This window comes from Gossypium raimondii, chromosome 12, assembly GCF_025698545.1.
Source record: "Gossypium raimondii isolate GPD5lz chromosome 12, ASM2569854v1, whole genome shotgun sequence".
NCBI classification, from domain to species: domain Eukaryota; kingdom Viridiplantae; phylum Streptophyta; class Magnoliopsida; order Malvales; family Malvaceae; genus Gossypium; species Gossypium raimondii.
This window is the reverse complement of record NC_068576.1, coordinates 44,001,925-44,011,785: the sequence shown is the minus strand read 5'-3', so window position 1 is coordinate 44,011,785 and position 9,861 is coordinate 44,001,925. Positions and strand designations below refer to the sequence as shown.

Genomic DNA, 9,861 nt, shown 5'->3' with positions numbered 1-9,861 from the left:
GGTGCGAATTTGATAAACCTTACTTCTCCTTTTAGCCTAACATCATTAAACAAACCTTATCGAGCTTTTAACATAAACACCTTGTATCACCGAGTCAAAAGATTAAGGCTATGTTTTGACATGGTTGAAACTTGAAAGTGATGTAATAATTTTTATTATTATCTATATTTATATTAAGTATTTGATTGGATTCATGTCACAAATTCAATTAGATAATGGTGAAATATCTGTATAAAGTAAATTGTATTATTTTAAGGATTAATGCATTTTTTAGAGTCTGAATTTGACAATTGTTTTCAAATTGGAGCTTGATTTTTTTATGGTCCAAGTTTGTCATTGAACTTGACAATTATTCTTACATTAGGGCCTGAGTTTTTTTTTGTCCAAGTTAATCTTGAACTTGACAATTATTTCAACATCAGGGTTTGAGCTTGGGAAAAAAATCCATGCCCCAATTTAGAAACAATTGCCAAATTCAAAGGTTAACTCGGACAAAAAAACCGTCTAAACCTCAATGTAAGAATAATTGCCAAGTTCATAAAAAAAGTTAAGACCACAATACAAAAACAATTGTCAAGTTCATGACTCAAAAAGTACAATAACCTTTATTTTGAGATTTTTTTTTGTTGATTTATATATTTTATATAAAAAAATATAAACACATAATAAGATTTGAATCCAAGCTTTTAAGGTTTTCATTAATTTCACAATAATGTATTATCATGCTAATTAATAGTTAATTAATATTATTTTGGTTATTATCAAATAATAATTAGTAGTATATTAATAATTTTTTTGTAAGGTCAGTTATATTTAAAATTTTATTAATTAATATATATGATAATGATTTAATGGTGCTATTTTGTTCTCTAAAACTTGTAAGAGATATCATCAAGTACCATCAGAACAATTAATAGTTAATTAATATTAATTGTGTACTCCCTCTGTTTAACCTCCACTTTTCAACACAAGTAGTGCGGCCTCTGCTCCGCTGATTGAACATCAACCAGTCTCTCTCAGGTCACTCGGGTGTACGTCGAATGACAATCAGTATCATATATGAATATGTTATATTTTTAATAAAAAAATCACTTATTTTGAAGGTTTCCTCTACATATATTTAGTTATGTGATAAATACGAGTATTTTTTTTTAGATTGCATCAACATATCAGCTTGGGAAGAAGTTTCCTGAGGACCAACATCCTTGGAACCTTCAACAACCGGATGTAACAGTAAAACTGTATCATTTTCAGCTTTTCATCATGGTATGTAACTGAATCGAAAATGAGACATCAATTTGAGAAGTAAAAAGTGAATTCATAAGAACTGCGCCCCTATATAGTTGGAAAGGTATATAAAAACAGCACGCCTTTCCTATAATGGAGCTCATCATGGAAGGACATGAACTTGGAATTTGCAGATAATGACGGCCGCAACACCTGCCACTTATCCAACACTTTTTTTTCCCCTCCTTTTACACATGCCACGGTTGACGATCAACCACGCACCGTGGTTGGTGTAGGAAAAAAAAAAAACACTTGCAGCATTTGGTAATTCTAGCAAATGGGTCCCTCAATCCAGTCGTAATCTGCAGGCCAACTTATTCTTCAATGAATGATAAACATCTGCCATCGTGCATGTTGACCACATTCATAACCCCTTTATATTGCTCCATTCCATTCTCTTTACAATTTTTAGTATATAGGGGCATATCTAATACATACAGTATATATAATGTTTGTGTACATATAAAACATGCAGAAGTTAAGAGGTAAAAGAGTAAATTTAAACATGGTGCTAAGTTTACTTGTCTGATGGGACATGATTTATAATAGCAAAATAGGGGGTGTAGCTCCCATTTCCTAATCTAACATTTCTCATCATTGACCACAGTAGTATAACACCAGAAAGTTAACTCAAATGAACCAGCTCACTTCAAATGATGAGACCAACAACATTTGACAAATTAAAATTATTGAGGGGGCTAAATATGATACATACCGGCTCCATGTTTGATAAAAGAAATAGGGTCATGAACTTTATCTTAAACGTACGTTTTCATTTCTTGTCAAATAAATGAAAAAGACATCCATGGGCTGAGAGAATTATTACAAGGAGAAAAAAAGTAGAACAGGCTGCTTAAGACTAAGCTGGACTTGATCAAACATGAATATTTTTGAAAAATGGACTGTCGGAAACTATTTGAAGACTGAAGAGGCTAAATTACAAAGCACCATGGATCGGAGCATCAGTGGAGGTCCAAAAACAATCTATAGCTATATCTTACAAAAACTGGCTCGAGGGTTTTGGCTTGAAGAAGATTTTGTAGTTTGAGAAGTACTAATCCTGTTGGAAAAACCAATGCCTCCATCACAAATAATGCAATCCATTGATTTCTTTAGGTGTTTGAGATCATTTATCGCAACTTGTAATTGAGGTAGACAAGCTTGGAATGAACCCATTGTTAAGATAAACCTTGTTTACAAGGGTTGGCTTTAAAGGAAAACCGATGGTGGGATGCATAGTAAAAGATAATTGCTTTATTCTAGATAGATGTCATATAATCAAGTGATCCCATAGCTTTCTTTTACGTACATATGAAATCATGAGGTTCTAGAGAAAGCTCAAAATATGCTAAGTATAATTTTCAAGGGATTCACTAACTGCAAGAATAACTAGAAAAAAAATGAATATATCCTACACTGGGGTATTAAATGAAAAGTTTTTTTACCCCAATCCAAGCAGCAATACATAAGATGCAATGATGGAGTCGTGGCCCATTTCATTTCATTTCATTCTAACAATCAACATCAATTGGCAACCCTTCTAATCAAAAACCCCATCAAGCCTCTACCGACTTTTTTTTTATCACAAAGAAAAGTAGTGATGATTGAAATGACATCTACTATGAAAAAGGCACTCAGATTGTCATCAAATAATGTATTTCACTAATTTTATGTTACTCCATTCACGGAGGGAGGATAACCTGTATGTCAATACATCAACAAAAATCTAATTGAATGGGTTAATACCCTTTTTGGCCATTGTAATATAGTCACATTCTCATTTTTATCCTTTTACTGTTTTTTAAGTTACTTTGTTCCCTCTGCTTTCATTTCGGACTCAAGTTTTTCCTTTTAACAGTTTCCATTAAAAAATATTAAACTACTGCCACGTGTAAAAATTAAATAACATTACAAAGAAATCTAAAATTCATAAAAAAATCCCAAATAAATATGAAAACTTAGAAAATTATATACAAAATCGTAATCTATTTTTAAAATTATATTATTTAAAAAAGCTATAAGTAAGCGGAACTTTAATTTTCATAAAATTTAAAAATGCATTTTTTCGGAATTTTAGGTTTTAGAAAATTTAGGGATTATTTTTGCATTTTATGATATTTTTATATTTAAAAATGTTTTAAGTGAAATACCATAAATTTCTTGAAAATTTTCATGAAATTCTTAAATTTTCTAAAACCCTAAAATTCCAAACAAAAATTTTTAAAAAATATGAATTTTATTTTATTTTTAAATTTGCATACTTATAAGTTTACAATCTTTTATGATTTTCAAAAATAGATTAACATTCTTTTAGAGTGTGTTTGGATAAAGAATTTTAAATTTTTGAGAATTTTAAAATGATAGTATTTTAGAATTCACCAATTCAAAATGCTAGCATTAATAATTGGTTTGTTTGGATAAATAATTGATTTAAAAAAATTAGGTTACTGAAATTTTACAAATTATAAAAAGAATAATTATATTAAAATAAAAATGTAAAAAATCAATATGGATATAATTGTTTTTGAAAAAAATCTAAAATATTTCATCAAATAAATCTTAAAATATATATTAGAATTAAATAAAAATATTTTTGAAAATATTTTTATCTTCTAATGGGATCATGTTTATTACATAAAATAAATTTAGGAGGAATTTTGAAAACGAGGTGGAATTTGAAAAAAATTGAAATATTAAAACTCTTTCTTGAAATTAATCACTAATTTTGAAATTGTCTAATATTTTTATCCAAAAGGTAATTCATTTTATGATTTTGAAAATATTGATGCAAATGAAATTTCTCCTTAGTCTTTTTTACAAATTTCTCATCCAAACACATTTTTAGGTTTTTTTTTTTTAATATTTTCGATGTCATGCCCCAAAAATAGGGGGTTAACTGAAATTGATCTAAGTTTGATGGTTAAGTAGTTGGTACACTCCCTAGTTCTAGGTTCTATTACTCCTCTCTCATTTCTTTGCTTTTTTTCTTTTTTCAGCAAACTAGGATGAAAAATCACACTAAAACAAATATTTTTGGGAGTGAAAACTTAATAAGTACCTGTAACAGTTTAATGATTAAGCTTGCCTTTTGCTCCATTGCATACTTGAGTTTGAGCCACTCCATCCTCAAAACCGTTTTTTTTTTTTTTCTTTTAAATTTTCCTTTAAAAATTGGCCCAAAACTTTAGGAAAATTGTTTCGGCTGCCCTAGGATTCCCAAACCCTAGATTTTTAATCCAACTTTCCCCAATTGAACTAGAATTTTGTTTCCTCTTCAAACCCAAATAGAATTTTATTTCTTTCCTCTCTTTTACATCTTTACATATTTTGCTGCACCTAATTTCACTGTAGATTTTAGGTCATTCTCCTACTTAAGTCATTTTTATAATTTTTTTAAATATTAGAGAGTCAGTTTAAAAAAAAAAAAGAGTCCAGAAATACAAAGAGTGGAGACGGTAATTTAACTGAGGAACGATCCATGGATCCATATTGATGGAGGAATACGATCCGCCATTTGCGCAGTTGATCTGAAGATCAAAGACGATTTCGTTTGTCATTGGGTTGTTCTAACTAGGTTCTTGAGGCCCAAAACTTTTGGGTTTAGTTGGCCTTAGGAACCTGAATTTTGTATGGGCTTCTCCTTGACTAGACATCACATCAAATTAATAAAGTAGAAACAAAGTTGGTTTTCAATCTTGACGGACCAGATCATGTTCTTTCTAAATGATGTCCGTATGAATAGAATAGGGTATTCTTCAGTTCTTCTCAACCGTGTCATATTCTGTTCTGATAAATGGTGAGGAGACGAGATCGATTCAGCTCAGTCGAGGTTTGCAACGACAATCTACTTTTCGTAAAAGCCCCGTTGGTATGATGGTTACCACCATTTTAAAGTGGAGGGAATGGATCAGATTTTCAGTTTTGTATAAGGTTAAGGGGCTCCTTAGTTTTTTCTGCATTTCTCCTCTGGGCTTTACAACAATGTTGTAGGCTTCACATAATGTTAAAATAATTTTTTTATAAAGGAAAGCCCACACGTCTACGTCACAATTCATCACGTGTTTCTATTAGGGTAAGGAGCAATGACCCGGAGAAGGGAAGGGACCCCTCAAATTTATCTTTTATCTGTAATATAAAAGGCGGATGAATTAGTTTGGCATATCGTGTATGAAAACGATAGAAGAAAAACTCTTTCGCCGGGAAAATAACAATTCGCCTAAAATTTTCCTACCGTTTCTCGCTGCACTTGTCTCCGGCTACCTGATCTTCCCCTCATTATGGTATTTTTTTTGTTTTCCTCTTTCTCCCCCTCTAAAAGCTGTTAAGTTGTTTATGTGATCATCGGTTTTCGATTTTCACTATTCAATTTTATCTGTTCATTTATTTTTTTCCCATTTAATCTGCTTGTATCTGAAACGATCTAATCTAGACTTTTTTTCTTTGTTCCGATTGTAGATCTCAGTCTAGCGCATTTATATGCTTAATACTTGATGATGTATGTGTTCAAAATATCCTAATTATTTAGCTCAACGAACCTTAATTTAATTAGCTGTTTTTTTTATGCAAAAGCTAATCGCACTATTTCTTGAAGTAGTAGTGCCTTTCATCGTTTTATTATCTATTTTGAACTCTTAAAATGACCGAAATGCAGATGGTTTGGGTTTTCTTTAAGTTAGGAATGATTTTTTTATTCTATATGAATGGTGATAAACTTTGATTTGGTCCAAATGTAGGTATTAACTTTGGTTTTGTATTAATTGGACACATATTTTCACAAAAATACAAATGAATTTAATTATTATACAATTCTAATGTTGGTAAATAGAATTGATAGTGATATATTAAAGGTGTATTAAGATGAAAATTTTATGTATAAAATTACAATAAATCAAAATGTTATCTGAATCAAAATCATATTCAGCTTTGTAATTTATCCTCAAAATTTTAAATCACTGTTTTTCTCGTGTTATCTAGTATCAATGTTAAAAATATATCACCAAAACGCTATTCTTTGTTAAAAAAAACATTGGTTTCTTTTTCTAAAGAAAAAAGATTATCATTTTCACATGGTGTCCCCCTTTCTCTTGTATGTGCAGACAACATCAAGGCGCCTTGCAGAAAGGAAGGTGGAGAAGTTCCAGAAGAACATAACAAAGAGAGGAGTTGTGTCTGAAACAAGCACAAAGAAAGGGAAGGACTATCCTGTGGGCCCTGTGCTGCTCGGGTTCTTCGTATTCGTTGTCATTGGATCATGTAAGATTCTCGGCAGCTAATCCTTTCACCATCATATTTCCCTTAGATATTTCACGTTGGCTTTTTAATATAGCTAACACAATACATGAATTTTGCATTAATATGGTATGCTTGCCCCTGATAATTCAGATACAAGTACATGGTGTACTGCGCTTTGTGCCTGTGTATGGATTATGTGTCTGGTTTCTTTAGTAAAAGACTAATTTATTTATGCTACGGAAAAGGAAAGGAAAGGAAAATATACTCTTTATTTTGTTTGGATAATATTATTCTTATTTAATTTAAGGAGCGTTGTGTATTCTTGTTTTTCCTTAAATTACTCAATTTTTATATACCCAATTTAGTGAAATACATGAAAATTTCAAAACGGAGTTTTAAAATATATTTCAAGATGTAAATTATCTTTTCTTATCCTCATCGTGTTTTACATGTCTAAACTAGAGTCATTGATACAATCCAAAGGAATCAAGGTGATGAACCACAAGAGCATGCCTTCTTTTCTACAAGCTTCCTCTCTTTTCCTTTCCTTTCCTTTCCTTTCTCTTACTTTTATTGTCTATTCAAAAATATCGTTGGTTTTGTTTCATAATGCAAGTGTATGCCCTATGGACCTTATTGATCTTAGCATGATATCTGCTGCTCTTGTATCGCTGAGTTTTCTTTTGTGTTCATCAATTCTATGTTTGGGTTAAGTTCCTGGGTTTAGATGCCTTATGATTGAAGAAAGAAGATTTTGGTGTTTTTATATAAAAACAAATGTGATTTAACATTGTTCAAATTAGAAAAGAATAAAACTTATGGATCATACTTTCTGAGACTGGGAAGGGTTGAGTTAGAAATGATGATATTCATCTCCAAGTTGGGACAGTTTCAATAGTAAATAAGGTGAGAGAAACTCGTACAATGGTTTGACCACATGGAATGCAAATAGGGATATACCTATTAGAAAGATGGAATAAATTCAAGCTGCATAGCATTAGAAGGTTTAAGAGGAGACAAAACAGACGGTTGGAGATGATAAAAACGGTTTAAAACTATTAGTACTTGAATAGAGAAGTGTGGCGTATAAAATAAAATGATCAACAAGGAGGATTCATGTAACTGATGTAAACATTTCTACTCCTTTTAGTTGACCCCAACTAGTATTGAGATTAAAACTTGGTTAATTGTGTATAGTTATTAGTTAAGTTCTTGGGTTGTAATCTTCAAGGGATTGCTTAAAACACCTATAACTACAATTTAGAATCTAGCAGTAGTGTCTCACAATGTATATTTGGTAATTGAGACTTTTTGCCTATACTAGGACTAGGTTGTGGGTATTTGACAGGGATATGGTTAGATTTTTTAAGTTTTTTTCATCTATTTAAAGGATACTTGAAGGTCATATCCTCATACTCCATGTCTAGGACACGGGTGTAAAACACATATTTCAAAAAAAAGAAAGTCGAAACAACATAGACATTTACAATTTTTTTTTAAAATTCTTTATAACAGCTCTCTTCCAGATTATCCGGACAGCTGCCAGTGGAGGTTTTGCATAAACCTGCAAAACCCGTGTTAAGAAATTGCAGAGGAAACTTGTGTTTCGTGGACCTTTTTTTTTTTTTTTTCGTTAGTTTTGTAGGAAACAGATGATATGTTTACCACATGTGATACGTTGTGATGTACTCAGAAATTGAATAAGATCTCACTTTCTTTTCTCTTCGTTATATTTTATATGTTATATATATATATATGTCTCATTTATGACTGAATGGGATAAGAAGCTAAGCATTCTTTAAAATCCTATTTGTTCTCATTGCATTAGATGTTTAAATAGATTTTCATGGGAAAAGAAATGCTATTCAACTTTGCTATTTCTGTTTAAAATTTTTTTTCTGGATCAGTAAGCATTTTTATTCATCTAAAGAAAATGCAAACGTTTGTTATATAGACAACCAACCAGTTGCATATTCAAATTTCTCAGATATCACAGAGCCCACGTTCCTTTAACAGATGAGTAGATGCATTTGTTAAAGACTTACAATTTGACGGTCGTTGCGCCATTTAACTGGTTAAAAAGCACCCAAACTGGCCTTCTATTGGGTTCCTGGCAGAGAAAGTAGATATTGATGATAGTTGAGAGAAGTGAGTTCCTTTTACCATGGCTGAAGATCCAAATGGTCATTTTCTGCAATGGGTTGCGCACCACATCCAAATTCCAAACTACATGCCTGTATCAGTCCATAAAAATGTTATCCGCACAAGATACATATGGGATCCACTTGACAACCGCAGAAATCAGTTTATTATGAATGAATGCCTGGGTATTAAGAGGCCTCCCCTATTAACTCTATGCCAAGGCACCTTGTCTGCTTATACCTTGCATTTCCTTAAATCTCCCCAACTTGCAGCTGTGCATCTCTAAGCCTAAGAAGCTCCTTTTAGCCAAGGCTGTACATGCCAATTGTTAGTACCCGCGGGCATAAACATTTCATCATACTGATCTTATTTCATTCAAGTAAGTTCTTATTTGATAAATTGAAAAGTTAAGTAATGAGTTTAAAATTAAGTATGGGTATGATTAGACTATTTGATTAATTTAATTTTAAAGTTTTGAAGGTAAAGTATTTAAATGATAATGTTGAAAGAAATAAAATAAAATAAAATTTCTATTAAGCGGTAAGTAGTTTGTTATTTACTTATTTTTCATACCGTTTCATTAAAAAATTATTTACTTAAAATATATTTCAAAACTTAAATTGGTCAATGTTGATGTGTAATTCAATGAATTATGTCACTAAAGCACGTGCTTGGTGGACCTGTTTTATAAAGTAGGGAGTGCCTTGATTGGTGGTTCCTACAAAGACTTGAGAGAAGTGTTGGTATAGAGTGTGTGAACAATAATGGAGCTCACTTAGGTGTGAGAAATCGAACCATCAAGTAAAGGCTTACAAGGTTCTTACTTGCAACAATGTACCACTTGAGCTTTATAAAAAGATTCTTAAAATAAAAATAAAAATTAAATTTCAAATATAAAAAAAAATACATAGACTTATAATACGTTTTAACTATATTTATATTATTAATTTTAAAATTTTAAAATATCGTTTTATTATTTTTCAATAAGTTGACGTGATTAACTCACAGATTAAGTACTCTTCAAACCGTAACAGTGAAAGAGTGCACCTTAAAATTCATATAAAATGCAGAGACAAGTTGCAGCAATTTTTTGGTCAGAATCCCCCAGGATCCGAAGGACTCCAATTGTTTATCATACATAATTGAATTCACTTAAATCGAATTTTATAGAATTGAATTAATTTAATTCATAATTTTAAA

General features: G+C 31.0%; 1 protein-coding gene across 1 annotated transcript; it reads left to right on the top strand.

Moving 5' to 3' along the window:
* The first annotated feature begins 5,399 nt into the window (after positions 1-5,399).
* On the top strand, positions 5,400-8,251 carry LOC128035378 (uncharacterized). Its single transcript, XM_052624898.1, has 3 exons — positions 5,400-5,567; positions 6,384-6,540; positions 8,035-8,251. The coding sequence occupies exons 1-3, from the start codon at positions 5,565-5,567 to the stop codon at positions 8,079-8,081; spliced, it is 207 nt and encodes a 68-aa protein (XP_052480858.1). The 5' UTR covers positions 5,400-5,564; the 3' UTR covers positions 8,082-8,251.
* The last annotated feature ends 1,610 nt before the right edge of the window (positions 8,252-9,861 follow it).